This window comes from Raphanus sativus, chromosome 1 (assembly GCF_000801105.2).
Source record: "Raphanus sativus cultivar WK10039 chromosome 1, ASM80110v3, whole genome shotgun sequence".
In the NCBI taxonomy this organism is placed as follows: Eukaryota; Viridiplantae; Streptophyta; class Magnoliopsida; order Brassicales; family Brassicaceae; genus Raphanus; species Raphanus sativus.
Genome location: NC_079511.1, coordinates 10,896,378 through 10,917,433, shown reverse-complemented (window position 1 = coordinate 10,917,433; position 21,056 = coordinate 10,896,378). Strand labels below are relative to the sequence as shown.

Genomic DNA, 21,056 nt, shown 5'->3' with positions numbered 1-21,056 from the left:
TTTCTTGCTATACATCTTATTTTGATTTGATGACAATTAATCTAAGAAAATACAAATTGCCCTCGGGTTCCAGAAAAGTGTTCCAAAAAATAATATTTCTTCCTTTTCATATTAAATATTTTTTTAATTTTTAAAATTTGTTTCATTATTAATTTTGTTTTACATTTTCAATGCAAAAGTTAAATATTTTTCAGTTTTTACTTTAACTTTTAGTCCATTAACTAATAAAATCAAACAAAATAATGTAGAACTATTAGATTTGAAATAGAATTTTTTTCTAATTCGTACACAAAAATTTCAAATGACACTTATATGGAAATGGAGAGAGTATATACAATTTGTCCTCGAAACATTGCTATTTCCCTAGTTTTCATCTTCTTTCTTGTTTTTACTTCTTTTACTCTACCATTCGAACTTATGATTTTTTTTTCTTTTATTTCAAGCTCCAGCTAACCCAGAGATGTTATCTTTTTTTTTTCTATCATGCATTTGTGTTGGGGACTGAATGGATTATCTTAATTTTGTTTTGTGGGGCATTGCAATTTGCAAGTGAAAGTCATAAGATGAATATCACTCGCTTGTTTTGTATCAATGGGTTAAAACTATCTTGTTTGTTTCCAAGTGTTTGAATAGCTACAAGTTTTTATATTTTGTTTTTGTTTTCAAACGTATTTTGTAATGACCAAATAGTGTTATAGTTATACCTCTTCAGATATTATCTGGCCGGTTATGTAAAATGATTTATTAGATATACAGTAGATAAATTCCAACAATGAATATTTCATTGCAATGTGTACACATCAACGTATCGAAAAAAATCGTACATAAATTGGATTTTATGAGAGGACAACAGTTGCAGAACATCACATGAGGCCTCATACACCCTACCTCATAAGAGCCTTGTGGATTTTGGACAAATGTTCATGTTTATATCAGGTAGATACATTTGTAAACATGCTTATATTTGTACAAATCACCAAATGTTAAAATTTGGTATGAGAATACCTGAACTTGCTCAGGTTCAAGTGTACTCTTCACTTCAAATGCTTTGCTGCATCACATTTATGTAAAGTAATATATAATATGAACAATTAAGTTGTTTTCTTCCTTTAACAAAAAAATTCCAAGACCTTTCTCTGCTTACTTGTATCAAGCAACCTCATCGATTGGCTTCTAAAACAAATTTCTAAATAACAAAATATTATTATTTTAATTAATCTTTTTAACTAATTAAATTTAAATGAAATGTCTAAGCTATTCATACTTTAAGTGGAAGAAGGGGTTCAGATATGTTTTTGTGGGTAGTAGAATAGGAACCTTTTCTTGTTTTTTTTTCTAACTTTTTATGCTTTTGATTTTTCTTTAATTACTAGATAACCAAAAAGAAACCTGTTGGGTGTGTGCTCTTATATCATATACTGGTCAATTTATAATAAAAGTAATTCTACAGTTTATATCTATTTAGAAATATGAAAAATAATAAGATACTAACTTATTTCGATGCTATATAATTTTATTTATTTATATTTGATTTCCTACACTATTATAAAAGCTTAAGATTTGAGATATATCTTTGAACCAAGAGAAAATCATACCACAAACCTATTTAATACCTCTAGGGCAAGTCTTTCACAAATGTAGTGAATGTACACGGATCCTATAGAATCTTGAAGATTTCAAAACATCTATAAGTACTATATGAGATACATTTGAGTGATTTCTATGGATTTATTGTATTATTATTAATAATTTAAACAGGTTACAAAATCACTTACATGATTGTAGGTACTGTAGTCGTTGTTCTCATGATAATAAATACTCCCTCCGTTTCTTAAAGAGTGTCGTTGTGACATTTTTCATACAAATTAAGAAAGTTGTTGAAATATAGGTAAGTTGTAATTAATTATACTTCTTTGACCAATAGTATTTTAGATAAATAAAATTATTTATAAAATCAATGCAGTTTGCAATTAATTTTCAGCTGAAAGTTAGTATAATTTACATTGGAATTGTAAAGTGACACTCTTTGTGTAACAAGAAAATGAGCTCAGAATGACACTTATTATGAAACAGAGGGAGATATAGATATAGTTTTTTTCTAATATACACTCTCATCAATCTTTTACAATCTTTAGCTATGAGGGAAGGCAGCTAAGCAATCTCTTCTAAAACGTCTGGCTTCGTTTCAATTTACAGAAGCTCAATAGAGCAATAAACTCGAAAGTATATTGGGTAGATCTTTTTGAAGTTTTCATGTATATCAAGATTCTATCTCCATTTTTACTTCTCTTTTTCTTTTTCTCTTTTATCCCTAGAGAGTTCAACACTCTAGCCGATTCTCTTGCAAGGATCGCCTTATGTAATAGCTCACTTATTTTGTACTAGACTGAAGTATCATGTATTGATAATTTGATTGTTCAAAAAATAAAGTAATATAGAGTGAGACGACATGCGGACAGAATACCTATGTACCCTCTTAAACTAATTGTGTTATAGTAATAGTTACTAATAGCTTCTACTTACCGGCAAAGAGTTTGCCTCTGCTTGTATTTGTTCTTATCCAAGTTTGATTCAATAAAAGCAGTTTGACAAAAAAGTAGCACTAATAGTCACTTATATGATTTATGAATCTATGTTAAGTGCTTCTTCTTTTTATTTTCAGATATGGTTGGCGTAGAGTCAACTTCGTGGCAAATCATTTCCTTTTGATAGATCGACTATATTATTTAAACAAATATATCATACTAAGAAGTAGAGCACAATGGGATTCGATCTCGAGGGATCCTGATCCTACCTACATCCAAATTAGTTATGTGAGACAGGAAGATGCCACACATAAACACATGTATTCAAACATAAACTAATGGTTTATTAATAATATTTAAACAAAATTAGGGAGATTCTCTGCGTCATCCAAATTCCAAGAACGTTGTTTAGTACTAATAGTAATCAGAAAATCTCTGGATAATCGTCCTTGCACTGTTCCACAAGTAATTGAATATATGTATATATGCTTTTATCAATATATATATATATATATATATGTGCGTTTAAATATATGAGTATATTTTGTTTGTAAATGAAGGGTAAAACACAAAGATTGCGAGACAACATGTCATGTTTTTAAAATCTCGGGGATGGGTTAGTTTTATCGTTATATGTATTTGACCGTCAACAATGTGTGGCTCCTCGAATCGGTTTTAACCTTTTAACCCATACTATGAAATGTCCGCAACTATTTACTTGTGATGTGATGAGCATCTTCTCATCAAAATCTTGACATTGGTCGGTTTAGGTTGCCATTGCTACCATACAAACTGTATATATTCTATTAAATTAGAGTTATAACCAACTAATATCTGTTAATTATTTTATAACTAAATATATATATCTACTTTCTAAATAATCACTTTTTAAAATTAAAACAAAAGATATATCTGTCATTTAAAAGACAGATCATAATCTAGTTACTTACTAGTTTAGAAACACAACACATGTTTTAAGATATACTACTCCTAGCTAGTAGGTAGCCAGTTAATTAACTTCTTTAGTTCATATTTATTCGATGTTCAATCTATAAATTTTCTCTTCTTTTGAAAAATATTGTATAGAAGACTAAAATTTTTTGGGTAACAAGTCACAACATATCACAAACTCTTTCATCAGAAAAAAATTGTGGGTATTAATGATGTGATTAAAGTCAGAATACACGGCATAAGATTAAGAGATGATGTGTAAGGGTAGGTCTACGTCATTAAAGCATGTATATGCATGTTGTATTAACTCCGCCGGAATTAACCGCATTATTCTTTCAGCTTCCTCTTCCAATCAGACCCTCAAGTCTCGTTCCAATTTTTGACTCGGACGAATCAAAATAGTCTAATCTTCTATAGTGACTTTTAGAGCTTTAAATGTGTGTTCCAACAATGCATTTTAGGTTTACATGCGTGTATCAATGTATATTCGAATTTGAACCAAAATGGTCGCTTCTAATTGGATGTTTCTTTACATAGTAATCCAAGATATTGATTCAGTCTTTGGTACAAGTAATCTGTCCGGTAGGTTTGGGGTTATTGTCACATGTACATACTAATTTCAGACTGGAATATCAAAAACCTAAAATGAAGCCAATATAAGTCTAATTAATTGAACAAAGTACATAAATCCATTGTTTAGCTAAAAGTATAATATACATACATATGCAACATATATATATGGCCCAAAACCGTAACAACCCATATACACAGCTACCACTTTATCAACCGCAAAATCATCAAACTGAATCCAATTGATAATTAACACCTAACGCTACATCTACGGTCTACCAAATGCTACATAAAATTAAATTTCTACGGATGATATTTTAAAATAATTCAGAGTTGCCAAATGTAACGTCCGACTTAATCCCTATGTTGGCTTCAACTTCTTTGGTGTTCTCTTGTACCATATGTCCTACGCTCCTTTGATTATCGGCCACCGTAAGGAAAACTAAAGAAACTATATATATTAACTAACCTTATAAATTACCTTTTTTTGTTATACATTAAAAAACAAAACGGAAAAACACATTTTATTCTGGTGTATGGATATGTTTCATCAAACATGTATGTATGAAGACGGTTATACGTGATCCAGACCCATATAAAATGGTAGAAAGGGAAGAATAGAGAATAGTAACCAAAAAAGACAAGGAAGTAATTACATGTAACGTGGGGATGCAATGGTGAAGCTGACAGAGAGTGAAGGCCAAGCGGGACAGTGTAGTTTGGCGATAAACACATATTTTGCCATTTTAAACCCCACTTGATCCCTCTTCTCCTCCCCCTGGCCCTCTCTCCCTTTCTACGTCACTTTCGATTATTATATAATTCCTTGTTTTGTTCTAATTTGTTTGTGCCACTCGGGTGTGTAGATCCAAAATTAGTGCAATGAGTTAATTCTACCAATTGGCCCGATTTTGGAGGGATCTGTAGAACCGTGGAGTGACTTTGGTTTGGTTTTGAATTTATACAGAGTGCAAATCAGTGCGTTTTAAACGTTAACTGGTTTTGAATTTATACAGAGTGCAAATCCGTGCATTTTAAACGTTAACCACAAAAACAAAAAAAAAACTGTGAGCGGTTCAATCGGTTGATCCGGTCTGACCCATATTTAGAATGTTTTCTAACTAATGTTTGAAGTAACTGAATTACATATTGCCGGACTATCAATAAATTTTTTTGGCCCAAGCTCAAGCCAAACTTCCCACATAGTTGTATTGTTTTAGTAGAGACTCGAACCTAAGAGAAATTGTTTTAGCATTCTCAAGTTTTTCCTACAATTTAACCATAGACAGTTTTTTTCGTTTCGTTCTTGTGAGATATCAAACTAAATCTATTGGAAAATTAGATAATAGAAGTTCAATTCTAATTACTACGACACTTTTTGAGAAAAAGTCTAAATTAAATTTATATTGGCTATTTTTTTAGATCCAAAATAGATAATATTATACTAATCGAATAATATAGAGTTGGAAATGTGGTTTCACGATCCCAACAGGTCTCAGCTGATTTGGTCCAATGTTTATTAAACAAGGATGCCTTTTTTTCAGTGGATAAAAGATGACTGAAAGGTTTGTTTGTAAAGAATAATGTTAAAAGTCCTTCTGATTCTAAGTTACTAACTCACCATCATGAATCTGCTCGCGAAATTTTGCTCTGCTACAACATCGATCTCTATATGGACTAGATATTTGGATCGCCGGCAGAACTAACATGATATGGGGTCTAGTGTAAACAGTTCTTTTTTGAAATTTTCATTAAACAAAATGAAAGTTGGGCTATCTTGGTAAAACAAATTTATCACAACCATATATTCAGGTAGACAACAAAAATATTTGGTAATTTTTTTTATCCCAAACACTCAATAAGACCGGTGGCCTGGAATAATAAATGCTTGCACATAATATGGAACCACATCTAAGTGTATCAACCCTTATCTGCATATTGGTTACTCATATGTTCATCATATTGAGAAAATGAAAACAAGTAGCTTTGAAATTCCAATAATAGTTGTTAAGTTGGTTGATACTACACCATGTGAATAGCTTGATAGAAAAAAAAACGTGAAGGCGAACAAGATACAGGAACAAGGGAATTAAGAAAAGAATATAAACCCGACGTAGTTGAGTTTTACACATGTAACACTCAAGTCGCTGGTCTTGTGAGAAAGTATGTTTAGAAGCTTACCCAAATAAACAGTATCTTTTTGTACCAAGCAATAATTAAAAAAAAAACTGTACAAAAAATAGTTGAAGCTAAAGAATACTCTCTTACTAAAAGAAAAAGAAAAAACATAACCCACACCCTCCCTCCATGCAACTGTCTCTTCTTCTTCATCTTCTCTCTCTCTCTCTCTCTTCATAAATTTGCATTATAAATCACATCCACTTTGCTCCTCCCTCTTCAACACAATCTTCATCTTCTCCACTCTCATTCCCTTTCTCTCTCTGACACATTTACTACTTATCCTTCTTGCGTTCTTCTCCTCCCTCCACACACACACACACACACAAACAACGACATATAGTATACATTGAGAAAGAAGATGTCTAGCAGAAGATCAAGACAGTCAGGGAGCTCAAGAATCTCTGACGATCAGATTTCTGATCTTGTAACAAAGCTCCAACACCTTATCCCTGAACTCCGCCGCCGCCGTTCTGGCAAGGTATATACACTTCAAACATCCATTTGTGTAATCTATCTTTCTTGCAAATACAAACAAACATATGCTCCTTATTTGTATGGATATATAATTAAGTTAGCACATGCATGGACTTAGATAGTTCAAATTGACTGAAACCTGTATATGTTGTATATAAGTAATTGATATGCATGGTGAATTCCATTGGCGTCTTGGGGTAAAATACATGTGGCCTACAATTATCTATCCGAAGATAAAGTAATTCACAGCCTCATTTATGCAGATATATACTATCTCTTTTGTTCCTTGAATGTTTTATTTTATGAATTTAAATTCACAAGTTGTTGGTGTGGGACTCAATTTGTTCCCTTCCTACTTCCGAGTACCTTAACTCCATGTCTCCTCATTTTTCTTTTACGTAAATAGTCACTATAGTTCTACATATAGATGATAAATAGGATTTATTAAATAGTGGCCGTTTATACCGTTGTGCACATTGAAGTGGTTAATCATGAGAACATCTTTGTACTTGTTAATTTTTCAAGATATTCGAAATTGTTAGAGAACTCCATTATAAAAGTTTCTTATATGGGTATCTATCCCACAATAAGAGAAGTTTTTGACTGTCTTTTTCTTCTTTGGAAAAAACTTCGTATTCATAGCTCTTTAAGATTTTAAAGCAATCAAGATGCTTCATATAGGATAAAAATCATGTTGTCGTGTACTACTCTTTGTGGATCCAAATAATCGTTACTTTCTACTCTAATTGACAATGTCCTAATAAAATTTAATGGACAGGTGTCAGCATCCACGGTACTACAAGAGACTTGCAGCTACATCAGGAACTTGCACAGAGAGGTTGATGATCTAAGTGACCGTTTGTCGGAACTCTTGGCTTCAACGGACGACAACAGCGCGGAAGCAGCCATCATTAGGAGCTTGCTTAATTAATAAATTCTCATTAATTAATCTGAGAATTCTATTATGAATCATCTATTGCTGCCATCAAATTTGTCTTATTATGATTATGAGTATTCGCTCCATCTACTTTAAATATTATGTTTTTTTACATCACTTTAAATATTATGTTATAGCTAGGGTTTCGGGTCATTTGTTAGGCGAACTCATATACTATTTATAATACATGGTTTATGTATGTATGTATCTTAATTCTATGCGAGGTCCAGACCTGGCTGTATAGTAGCCTGTGTATCATGAGATCTTCTTATATTTATGATTTATGACACAATGTGTTTCCTTACCATGATTAACCCTGGTCTCTTAACTGGGATTCTTAACTTCGGATAAGAGACGGTTTTTAGTTTTTCTTAGTTTTTAACTAAGAAAAGTTAAGAACCGTCTCTTAAATAAGATATATAAAAACCGTTTCTTAGCTGCAAAGTTTAAAAAATAAAAAAATATCAAATCATGAATTAAGAATTTCGGTATGCCCTTAAGTTTACTAGTGATCAACTTTTAAAAGTTTTTTAAATATAAAATAAATTAATCCATATAAAAAGTTGGAAATCAGGTTCGGTTACAAGCTCGTTTTGAACAAAAGCATCAAAATCTAACTATTACAATCCTAGTTTCGTCCACCTAATAAACTCGACACGTTCCACTAGTTTGTTTTTGATATTCCTTGATATTGGTTGCCGTTCTCAACTTTCGACGTGGCTCTCAGAAAAGTGAGGCTCTCCTTGTTGTCTTGGATGCCGGGATTTTCCTTGACGTCTCCGGAGTAACTAGTTCCCAATGAACTCCAAAAAACTTGTAACTTTCTGTCTATAAAGCACAAGAAGACCATAGGGAAGAATCAATACTTACCAAGAAGCCTTGCGATTGCCACAATAGCCATCCAATGCTCTAACTCAATCCCAACTCGAGCAAGCTCTAGCTACATCACCTAGTAACCTGAAAAAAATAAAAAGGACCGGAAGCGCCGCCAGTCTCCTCCTAGCCAGACTAAACACCAAAATGGAATGTCTAAAGCACCACGACAAGAACTCTGAAAGCTAAAGTGATTCTGGGAAGTGATCAAGACCAAAAGGAGACACCAAGGCGGAATGACATACCCGAGCACCGCCTCTCCTTCTGAGGCTTTTGAAAACCAAAGAGCAATAACCAAAACTGTGATGACGATGCAACACGAGACAAGACCGAACAAAGCCATATGCCCAAGCAAATTAAAACTAGAATGGAAGCCGTGAAGAAGGTATCCGAAGTGAAGGGCCGAACAAGCTGCCCACAAGCAGCCATGGATGACTGGATTGAAACAGGCATCAAGATCATCCACACGGGCCAGAGTTGAGACAAAGCACCATCTCCTACTGCGTACATCTGCCCCAAGGCCCACCTCCGATCTGAAGAAGCACCAGAGCTCACCTGACTACGGGAAAAGGGTGCTGGACCATGCCGACGCCAAAGTAACCCGAGAAACCAACCACTATAATCGAACGAAAACACTTTAAAGCCGCGAACAAGTCGAAGACTCTCGAGATGAGACCGACCTTAACCAACTGCAATTGCGACGATTCCGGGGAGATCTAAAAGGTAAAACCGATCTACCCCACGAAGTCCTAAGAACCGACCATCCGCCGTAATAACTGCCTCATATCCTCAATGTGAAACCACCAGAAGAAGAAACGTCTCCTGATTTGAAGATATGGTGCGCGACCTCGCATTAGTAAAAAAACCGGAGGGCATGATCACAAGCATATCAGAGAGGACGAAGGATCAGACGAACAACAAAGAGAAAATGAGAAACAAGAGGAGGAGGTCCTCCGGCAGCCGCACGTGCACAGACACACCGGAGATAGGCGACTGTTAGTTTGCGAAGTTTTATGGTGGAGAAAATCAGAAAAAAGGATCACTTGACAAGTTTATATATTTATAATTTTTGTAAGTTTATTTATAAAATATCTATATATGTGTATGTTTGAATTTTGTTGCAAATTAATATATTTCTGCTTGGACGTCTGTAAATATACAGTATAAAAAACCTTGAGAAGTTGCAACTAAATTTAAATTGTTTAAAATATGATAGAAAACCGACGACGACCTCGATGTTTTCGAGGTTGTTTAGTTTGGATTATCCCATTTTAAATATTACTTATCTATGGTACGCATGCTATGGTCGTGCCACTTTCTTTAGATCCTCTTGCATGTGATCATTAATGTGTGATCTTCGTCGTGTATTGTTATACTCCCTCTGTTTTTTAAAGATCCATGTTTTAGGAAAAAAAATTGTTTTAAAAAGATACATTTTTTACTTTTTCAATGTATTATTTAATGAAAATCTGTTAATTTCAAGAAAATTAATTGTGTTTATTGGACTTTTATTGGTTAAAAGTTATGGAAAATTGTTATTCACAAAAATCAATGCATTTTTAATGTGATTTCTTAATATATGTGAAAAATCTAGAATATGTATCTTTAAAAAACAGAGGGAGTAATATAATAGTTACGGTAATTAGCGCAATAATAAAAACCTTATTTAAGATCAAGGGTTGTCTTTTTTTTTTTTTTTTTTTTTGATGTATAAGGGTTGTCTTTTAACATGTGCAACTGAAATGATCGAATACGGTCCAAAATTTTAGAGAATGCATAACTTTTTGTTTTTATTTTTGTAATATTTATAAATTTAAAATCCTATATTTATAAAAAATAGAATAACTATATTTTAAATTTAATTTTCGTTTTTAACCAATAAATATAAAAATACCACTTTTCTTATACATAACCAACTAAAAATGCAATAAATTAGATAGTAATTAACATTTATATCAATTCTATATTATGGAAAGTAAAAAATAGTTGTTGGTGTGTCTTTTAATATGGTATTATAGAAAGTTAATATTTTAATTTGATTTTGTTTAGGAAACTATTATTATTTAGTGAATTGTAAATAGAAAAAGCAAAATATATATTTTCACCTATTTTGTTTTACAAAAGAGATTGCAAACACGGAGAAAAGAGTTTACATTTTCTGTCGACAAGAAAAAAAGAAGAGTCTACAACTTTTTTTTTAAAGGCTAGAGCCTACAACTTTTTATCTAACCATTATCCATATTTTATACTATTATATCTATAGATTATAATTTCTGATTATGAATATAATGAACATCAGAAAAAAACTGAAAAAGCTAGAAGAATGACTAAAAGAATATCAAACTTGGTGATTTAGTCGATGATTTTACATTAAAAAATTCAAATGATCAAGTTCATTCGATTGATAATTTTGCATCAAAAATTCGAAAATATCATTATTAGATTTTTTAAAAAATAACTAGATTTTTGTATTTATTTTATACGGTAATGATATGTCAAGAGGCATATAAACTATTCCTGATTATTAAAATGTATTAAAAAAAATCTGAACAGGGTCTCTATAAAGTTTGAAACGGCCCTGAAAGATATAAACATATACGGACATGTGTAAATCAATTTATCATATTCTTGTATATATATGTATATATATTATTAAAACTGAAATATCTTTTAGTACTGTTTGGAAACATGAATAGGAGAATAAAATGAGAATTGTTTGGAAACATTGATAGCATATTACGTATTTTTTTATTTGCATATTTAGCTTTTGTATTTACAATAAATTGAATATTTCTTTTGTATTTCTTTTTATTTATAGATTCTATCAATACATTTAAAATAAATTCAAATCAATTAATTACGATGGTTGTTGTTTTTTATGGTGAAATTAAAAGCAATAACTGAAATATATATTTTATATATTATATAAAACAAATTTTAAATACAGTATTACCTTATTTGGTTTAGTCAATTATAAAAATTTCTAAAATTAAATTTTGAAGAAAACAAAATATCACAAAATAATAATAATTCATAGAAAACTAATGCAAACAATTAGAAATTCTAGAACGTTACTTCATTTTAAAATAAATTAATAAAATAACAAGTTAATATATGAATAGTACAATTATATCAAATTGCATCAAGTTATAAATTTTTTAATATAATAGTATGTACAAATAAAAAAATATTATCAAAAAATTATATTATAAAATAATATATTATACTCTACATATAAATTACAAAACATAAAAAATATATATGAATTTTTTTCTATAAAACCAACGATTTATGAATTTATGTTGAAAATAAATTAAACCAAACATTTGCACGGGGGTGCGGATCAAGTTCTAGTTAATACTTAAAAGACCATGGAATGCAAGAAGTTCATAAATATTCGATACGTACATGCAGAAGTTATTGTGCCTGAAAGTTGAATATAGTTATGTTACTCATGTATCAGTTCTATTTTGTTTTGGTCACTGGTTATTTCTATATATGAGCACAAAAGACTACGATGGTCAGCTTGGTGTGCATATTTTTTCTTAGAAGCGTTAAAAGCACGAAGAAAATTTTAAATTGGCTTTAAGAAATGTGATAATGTGAAACACGTTCATCGGATGGGTATATCACGTGTTTAATGATAATCTCTATTTTTCTTTCTTAAAATATTATAAGACATTTACATAAATTGTAACCTACGATCTATCTGATATTCTGATAGCTTAAAATGAAAAAAAAAAATCTAGAACCGACGTTTACGACCAGCCCCTATAATTATCAAGTAAATGAGCCGTGGACCGAAGATGTTAAGAAGAGCTTTGGACTGTTTCCTGGCTAAATATATATTTATCTCTTTATCTTATTTCCTCCAATCTTATTAGAAATCCGAAAACATCTAAAGGAATATACAAAAGAAATGGCACAATATGATAAGACGCTGAGTTTATGAGTCCGATAATTAAGGAAAAGCTCGACTTTAGATCAATCGCACGCCACATATTCCTGGCTAGACTTTCGATCACACACTACGATCGAGCCCACTGATAACGTCATTCTGCATGGAGTCATGGACCATGCACATCTAAATCTAGGGGTAACTGGCGAATGCACGTTAGTAAAAAATACCATGTTCTACCTAAAGTAGGTTCCGATTGTTCTTTTTTTATTGCGCTTAAAGAATACGTTTCTATGTTTGATTAATTGGAAATTTAATATTACTATAAAACAAGCCGTATTCTAAACGTAAAAGTGTAATATTCTGTCATATTTAGTATCTATCTAATCTTCTGTATTTCATTTTTTTTTTATAATTCGGAGGTATCCCGCATGTCGAGATATAACTGACTAATCATTCGAAGGTCTGACAATCGCGTCAGTAAGACCCGGTTGTTCGTAAAAGGTGTTAGATACCCCTGATGTGTGACCATCTGAATGGGTAAACCTGAATTAATGCGGATTCGAACTTAGGTTCTTTAGGAACACTCGGGACCAGAACCGGCTCTTAACGGAAGCGGGTGAAGAACATGCTTCCGGCCGTGAAATATTAAATGAGAATCCGGTCACACTTTTTGTCAAAAGTTTGTTCAGCCAACTTGGTGGTTATACTATTGTTGGCTTAATAAGGTCATGATATTTAACAGGCCAAAATTTTTCACATTTTTTTTTATTTTGAATATTTAACAGGCCAAAATTTTTTTAGTTTCTAGCCCAAATATTTATAGGACCGGTTTGGGGTGGGCATTTGGATACCCGTTCGAGTTCGGGTCGGGTATTTCGGATTTTCGGGTATTTCGGTATAGGGATATAGAATCCGTTCGGGTATTTCTATACTTTGGGTCGGGTTCGGGTATTTTTAGTTCGGGTTCAGTTTTTTTGATCGGGTTCAGATATTTAGATTTTAAAAAGAAATAAAATAATTTTTTCATTTTTTAAGTTTTTTGTATTTAAAAATATAGATTTCACTTAACTGATTTTTTTTTACTTTTCATAGATTGAATGATTAATAGATTTGGAGATAACATTTTAAAAATAAAAATATTAATTTGGCTATTATTTTTAAACTTTGGATGTAACTTTTGTTAATACATAAAACAAAAATTTTGACATGCATTTTAAATGAATATTATATTATTTTCTCTTTAATTATATATATAATATATGATTTTGAAGTATGTGTAACATCAATATAAATATTTTAAATAAAATGAGAGATGTAAACTAGAAATATAAGGGTGAGTATACATATGTTCGGTTATCTTCGGATATCCATTCGGGTTCGGGTATTACCCGTTCGGGTTCGAATATCCAATCTCTCCTAACTTAATACCCGTTCGGGTATTTTGCAACTTTGGTTTGGATTTCGGTTCGGATTTTTCGGATCAGGTTTGAGTACCACTTCGGATATCATGTAAAGTGCCTACCCGTAGGACCGGCTTTGCTTGGGATGGCATGCGCCACCCGACCACACCTATGTGGTTTTCTGTATTTTATTCTTGCTATTCAAGATCACTAAATCTCAAATAGAAAACTTTATATATTTTAAGGTTTTTTGTTTGCAAATGACTTAAGTGTACTCTTCAATGCCTATTCGTATTCCAAGGGGCTAAACCAAATATTGAAACTGCCGAGAGTTCTCCAGCTCCTCAAGAGTTATCTTGGCAATCTCTTCTCAAACTTGATACCTTAGCTTCAGCTGTCGATCTATTATAAACTATCATGAACATAATTTGTGAGCTAAAGAAATACTTGTTTTTTTTTCACGAAGTGCTTTTTCATTTGTTCCAAGTAGACATACAACACGCAGTTTCCATAAATTACCGTACAGATAGGCAAAGGAACTTAATTGGGAGTTATGTCCAAAGAAGAAGGTAAAGAGATATCAATGTAGTATGTGAGTATGCATGTGATGATCATATTATTATTCTGAGTTGCTGAGCTTCTACTACTACTGCAGTTCTTTCTCTAGTTCATCGAATTCCCATCCATCAACCTCATCTGCAGTTTAATCACGAGCGACCCTATCAAATTCAGATTAAAGCTTCGCTAGCTTTGCTTCATGGTTAAACTCGATCTTGAGTGGAATCAGCAGTAGTAGTAGTCGGTGCTGTCTCTCGCTCACCTCTGGCTTTTGGGTCACAGTAGTACTAGATTCGATTGGAGCACCCATGCTACTACTTCTGGCTTAGGGGTATTGGATGATGAAGCACTGCTTTAAGGAGATGGAGTCTTTATCTCTAAAGTTGGCCTCACAATGGATTCAAATTATTGCCTCAGTTTCTCCATGTCATCAAATTGCTAGTTTTTTTTTGTTGACTGAATAAATACTTGTTTTTAACATGTTTTATTTAAAGAGGAAGAGAGAGAAAGCTCTGTCTTCTCACTAGATCTCCACCGTGAAAAGAGTCGCCGGCCGATGGAGTAGGCTTCCACAGCCACCGTCAGTCCGTTTTTTTTTCCGTTTAGCTTTTCTCTTCTTAAGTTTGCATGTTCTCTCTTTCGTTTCTTCGATTCTGGGAGGTGGAGGCTTCCACAGCTCCGTCGCCGCCGGCTTTGACTCCGGGAGATGGAAGTTTCTACAGTTCTGCCATCGTCGGTTCTTGTTTCCGAGAAGCGGTGGCTTATTCAGCACTGCTATCGTCGGCTCTTGTTCTTGGGAGGTGGTAGCTCTTTTAGTACCACTATTTTCGGTTTTGGTTCTTTGGGTTTCTGTTCTTCTTGTTCTTCTCGATCTATGAGTCTGCGCTTCAAAAGCTTTTCTGCCTCTCGATCTATCATCTGAAACCGTTTCATGTATGTCGAAGATGAAGGATCGATTGTAGGCGTTTAATTGTTCGGGTGTTCTCGTAGATCTGTGGTGGTTTGTGGTGGATCTGCTGGCTTGAGAATCGGAGGAGATCTCGATGTGTTTGATGGATGCTCTCCGTTGGAAGTTTCTCAGGCGGTGAAGGTCGCGTTGTCTGGTGAAAGTTTGGTGCCGCGTCGGTATGGGGCGTCGGTGTGATAATGGAGGCTAGAGTTTTCGTTTTTTGGGCTTTGAAACTTAGGCCCAGTTTGTTTGTTTTGTTTTCTATTTGTGCTGTCTGTTTGGGCCATCTGTTGTTATGTTGTTCTTTCGGTGGGCTTTGCCCTTTATTAATATAGTTTCAGTTGGGAGAAAAAAAAACATGTTTTATTTCTCTCAACACTATTTTCACTGTAAAAATAGTATACTGTATTGTACCAAAAATAAATAGTATATTGTAGTTGGGCCTATAAAACAAAGGTTCATAACTGGATCCGAGAGAAAATAAAACCATCCTCTCATATAAATGGCTTTTGTGAAACGCGATCTGTAGTGATGGAGCTCTTGTTTTCCCGAAAGTCTATTTACCATTCTTGTTCTTTTTGGAACAACGCCAAAGTTTATTTATATATTTTTTTTGAGCAACTAATTTATCTATCTTATTAAAACAGAAACATTACAACTTATCGTATGTGGATTTTAAAATTGAACCTTATGTAATTAATGTTATATTAATCTACTTATTATTAGACATGTTTTTTATAAATAATTAATATCAATTATTACCATAGTTTTTTACTTCTTATCTTATTGTTATATCTCCTGCGCATGTTTCCTTATATTGCATACATTAGACATTCCTTTTTATAAATAACTAATATCAACAATTACTATGATTTTTCACTTCTTACCTTATTATTATATCCACTATGCATGTTTCATTATATTGCATACATTTTACTATAAGCTAGATACATCCACTAACATATTATACTATAAGATAAATTATTAATAATACATCTACTAACATATAATACTATACGACAAATTACTAATAACACATATATTGTCTGTATTCATTAACTTACATCTATCAATATTAAAAATACTATGAAGACGACTAACATTATACTTTGAATCTATAAACCATAATATTCTAATTTATAACAAAAATGATATTACTGTTACAAATTAGTTTTTATAAAAATTATTTATAGCAACAATTTGTTATATAAGATAAATTTAATCAAAAACCAATTTTTTCCTGTTCAGAAAAAAAGAAACCTACAAATGTATACCATTAAGTTAGCCAAAAATCTTCCGAATAAATAGTATATCTCACCAACCCAACAAAATGAATTAAAAATATAATAAAATATATTATGTTTGGAATTTAGCTTATTGGATCGGATATAAATCTGTTCATTTTAGGTATGAGTTCTTCGAGTCCACAACATTTGGATCTAAATAGGTATTTAAAATTTTTTGGTCCGGGTTGATTTTTTTGGATCCGGATTATTTTAATTTTTTATATTATAATCTTAAATAATATACAACGTGTATATAAAATATGTGAATCAAATAAACCCGCGCGTCCGCGCGGGTCATGATCTAGTTTACCTACTATAGAGAAAAACTCATGTTTTTTTTTGAACTGATATTTTCTATTAAAATTGCATGAAAGAAAACAAATACAGGCTTCTAGGCCTTAGTGTTTTTCTAGTTAAAGATAAACATAATTAGAACCCAAAAAATTAGGAGTAACTTAATAGCCCAAAAGAAGTGAAGGTAGTCCAAACAAAAGCCCATAATAGCTTGCACCAATGAGGAGGATACATGCAATCAGAAACGCCTCTCCACAATAACGATCGGAGAAGAAGGTGAAAAAGAAGAGATGGAGAAGAGAGTGATTAGTGGAGATTTGTGACGATACTACAGCCAGAGTTGAAGCATGGCGGAGGAGGAGGAATGGTTCGTGTCTCTAAAGCTGAAGCATCGGTTCCGGACAGTAAGATCGAGCGAGGGAGCCTAGAATAGATTGTGCCGTTCTGAAACAACCTCGATGCAGGCGCGCATTCCGTTCAGACCAGATAAGGAAGATTGGCGCACTGCCAAGCTAGGAGGATGAGTGTCTTGTGATTTTTTCGGTACAGCTAAGCCATTCAGATAGGCGATCAGTAAGGGCCAATCCCGTGGAGAAGTGATCTGGCATCTCGCTGCAGTCTGAGACCAAACTTCCCAGCTGTAGTTGCATTGAAAGATTAAGTGGTCTCCAGATACTAACCATAGCTTTAACTTGATGTAATCGAGGCTCACGTATTGAACTGCACGCTGCGCCTGAGGACTCACTTTTAGTGAAGCTGTGATGAAATGCAGTAATCTTGGACTGCCTCATATCCGTTTTGAATCTGATTGTGCCCAACTCATCAAGGCTTTACACTCTGAATCTTCTTTTGTTATACTTTATGAAACTGTTGCTGATATTATCTCCACTGCATCTTTTTTTGAAACCATCTCTTTCTCTTCGATCTTACGAGAGAGAAACATAGTCGCAGATGGTTTGGCAAAACATGGTCTGTCTGTTTGCCTTAATGATAAACCTTTGCCACAGGATATAATTGTTGATCACAAACACTTGCAAAATAGAACTTAAGACACAGGTAACTTTCAGGCAAATTTCTCTGCCTTTTCTTTTTGGCTTTTTGATTTATATAGAAAACAAATTGGAACTACACATTCCTACAAACTTGGAAGCAAATGCATAATGGAAAAGATAATGGGAAAGTGATTCACGTTACTTTGTTCCTATCAAATAGGAAGTGAAGTAGTGATCTAATTATTTGCATAAAACAAAAATAAAAAAAGAGAAGACTAAGTCTCAAGACTTAGAGCATCTCCATTGAGAACTCTTAAGGAGGGTTCACACATTTTCCAAAAAAAAATATATTAAAATAAGCAAATCTTGTGAACCTCTTTGTTGCAAAGTTCTTCCCGGTGAACCCCTCTCTCCTGAGGTTCATCACTGTAGCGTGGGCTCCACGTGAGGATATAAATCATGAGTAAGGAAAACATTTGAAGATAGCAAATTTGGGATAGTTAGATCAAACCGGATTATTGTACAAAACCTGAACTTTTTGTCTTCTAATATAGACAACATTTAAGTAAGAGAATTACTTTAATGTCTTCTAATATAGACAACTTTTATGGGCATCATCTATTTCAGCCAGTCTTTTACATTTGAAGGCAATGCAAATCAAATCTTCTTGAAGAATAGTTCATTACTGCCAGCTCCTTTCTAGTGTTCATGTAATCCTTTTAATTTCTAACATTTGCTGTTTTCCGGTAGACTATCTATAATCTCTTATTATTCATCTACAGGGAGCATTTCATGGAGCCTTACGTGAAGGAGAAACGTTCCAAGGAAAAAACTCTCGCTGCTGTAAGTTGATTTCTACTGCCTATTTTGGCGTTTATGGATTTTTTTTTGGATAAACAGATTGTTTCTGCTACTGGGGCCAAGTGGATGGTAATTGGGCTCTCCCGTCCCGTCCCGTCCCGTCCCGAACCGCTGCGGGTTTGGCTTCTGGCGGTACACGACGGAACTGTCCCGCGCGGGATGCGGTCCTCAAACTAGCTGCCCAATCCCGTACCGCAAAATATGTAGGTTTTTGCGGCCGTCCCGCAGGACATCGAATATTACATTGCTTGTTTCTACATGCACAAACAAACATAGACAAGAATTGAGTTTCATCTTGCACATGATCGAGCATACTCCTAAAAGATCAATACATTAAGCTTATACAAAAAATGTTTTTATTATCATTTATGATGGCTTGAAGAAGCTCTACCAGTGCAGATCAGAGGCGCTTGGGAGACCGGAAGCATCATCGACCCTGAAACCACCATCAACGGAGCTCCACAATGTCTAATCCCCTTCTCTCTCTCTCTCTCTCTCTCTCTCTCTCTCTCTTTCTCTCTCTCTCTCTCTCTCTCTCTCTCTCTCTCTCTCTCTCTCTCTCTCTCAGATGAAAGCAGAAATGTTGACTTAGGATTGCGGGTCTTCAAAATCCCGCGGTTTAACCCATCCCGCTTTAGGCCCGTCCCGTTTTGAACCTGTCCCGCTTTGAGTCCGTTCCGCGAGGCCCGCAATTTGCGGGCTTTTCAAATAGAGGCCCAATCCCGTCCCCCAGCAAGCCTTTACGGGCGCGGTCCAGGTCTTTGATTGCCATCCCTAGTTCTCATTGATAGGTTTATAGAACCTCTGGAGATGCTAACTTTACAAGTTTCATGTTTTTAATAGCTATACTTTTTTTTAAAAAAGAGAAAAAAACAATTGCATAATTAATTAAACTACAAATAATAATATAAAATGGTAAGAAACTGTGGTAAGGATTTTATCCGATAAGTTGCTCTGAGGATAAATGGTACTAGGATTGCATTGTTTTTGTTGGAAAAACTCACCACACAAACTCGCTGAACCACTCTCTGACACACTTGTCGTACTACGTTAGAAAGTATGAGTTTGTAGATCTATGGAGATCAGAAGAAGAACACGGAATTATAGAAGATAGACATAATAAATTGATATCCCAGGGTTCACCTAAACGTGGTTACGTCCCTGGAACATGGCAATAAGGCAATTCACTATAATCTCAATAACAAAGATATAGTACCTTTCTCTCTCTCTATCTCTCAACCAAAGCTTACAACCAAGCTAGGTCTTTCTTGTCACCTTATTTCGGCTTGCCAAGTTCTTAGAGAGAAGAATGCACACGAGCTCCTCTTATATAGTAGGAGTTAATTACATCAATCTAGTTGGATTAGGGCATTCGCCCCTTTCCATAAACCTATTAAGAAATATTCCAAAATACTTGTAACTTCTATAATTCCATGAAAGTAATATTTTCAGGAACCTATCACCCTCATAAAAGTGATATTTTCTTTCCCTAATATGACGTCACCAAATCATGACGAAGTCCCTGATGGATTCGCTGACGTAATTCCTGAGGTAGTCTCTGAAGTAGTCTCGAATCCCAATAGTTTTTAAAGTCTAATTTGTGTTAATGTTGCTCATCTTTAATTTCATTGATGCATGGGAAAATTCTGTTACGCAGGACGTTTGCGTAGTGTAAATTATAATATACAGCAATACTTTAAGATGTTTCTATGACATGGGTCTTTGGCCCCTCTGTCTAGTATTTTTGATTCTAGCCTTCATCCTTTTCTTTTGGAATAAGTAACAACTATGATCTAGAGAAAGCAAAATGGATAATTTATCTTGGACAAGCAACATATATAGAGAAAGAATTATGAATCTCCACATAAAAGTATAATGGAAAATATATTGAGTCAAATAAGATAAACATACCATATTTTTAAATTTACACACCATTATTCTAAAAGAATACTTCTGTAAATAAAGGTTTTGATAAAGAAATATTTACTCCCTCAGACACTTTTCGTGTTTCTAATTACATGAAAGAACACAATCGACTTGCCACACACTTTATTGGTATTGATTGTCATATATGCCCTCGAACACTATTTACTCTTCCTTACTTTTTTTTTTTTGCGCGACATTTACTCTTCCTTACTCTCACTCCTTTCTCAACTAAAACGATCGTTGTTTATTGATTAACTGTTTAAATTTTAAAAACGAAAAAAAAAAAAAACACAATCCAATTGTGTTCGTCAACTGGATAATCCCTAATCATAAAAATAAAAATCACTTTCCCAGTTCTTGTCAATAATCCCTAATCAT

At 33.4% G+C, this 21,056-nt stretch overlaps 1 protein-coding gene and 1 long non-coding RNA gene across 2 annotated transcripts; one reads left to right on the top strand and one right to left on the bottom strand.

Annotated features, from left to right (window-relative positions):
• The first annotated feature begins 6,358 nt into the window (after window positions 1-6,358).
• Window positions 6,359-7,930, top strand: LOC108855101 (transcription factor PRE6). The gene is made up of 2 exons (XM_018628818.2): window positions 6,359-6,705; window positions 7,480-7,930. The coding sequence occupies exons 1-2, from the start codon at window positions 6,586-6,588 to the stop codon at window positions 7,630-7,632; spliced, it is 273 nt and encodes a 90-aa protein (XP_018484320.1). The 5' UTR covers window positions 6,359-6,585; the 3' UTR covers window positions 7,633-7,930.
• A 376-nt stretch (window positions 7,931-8,306) lies between these two features.
• On the bottom strand, window positions 8,307-9,680 carry LOC108855850 (uncharacterized). Its single transcript, XR_001950134.2, has 2 exons — window positions 8,509-9,680; window positions 8,307-8,426 (listed from the first exon to the last, which is right to left on the bottom strand). It is a non-coding gene; the product is annotated as an uncharacterized LOC108855850 (long non-coding RNA).
• Between the last annotated feature and the right edge of the window lie 11,376 nt (window positions 9,681-21,056).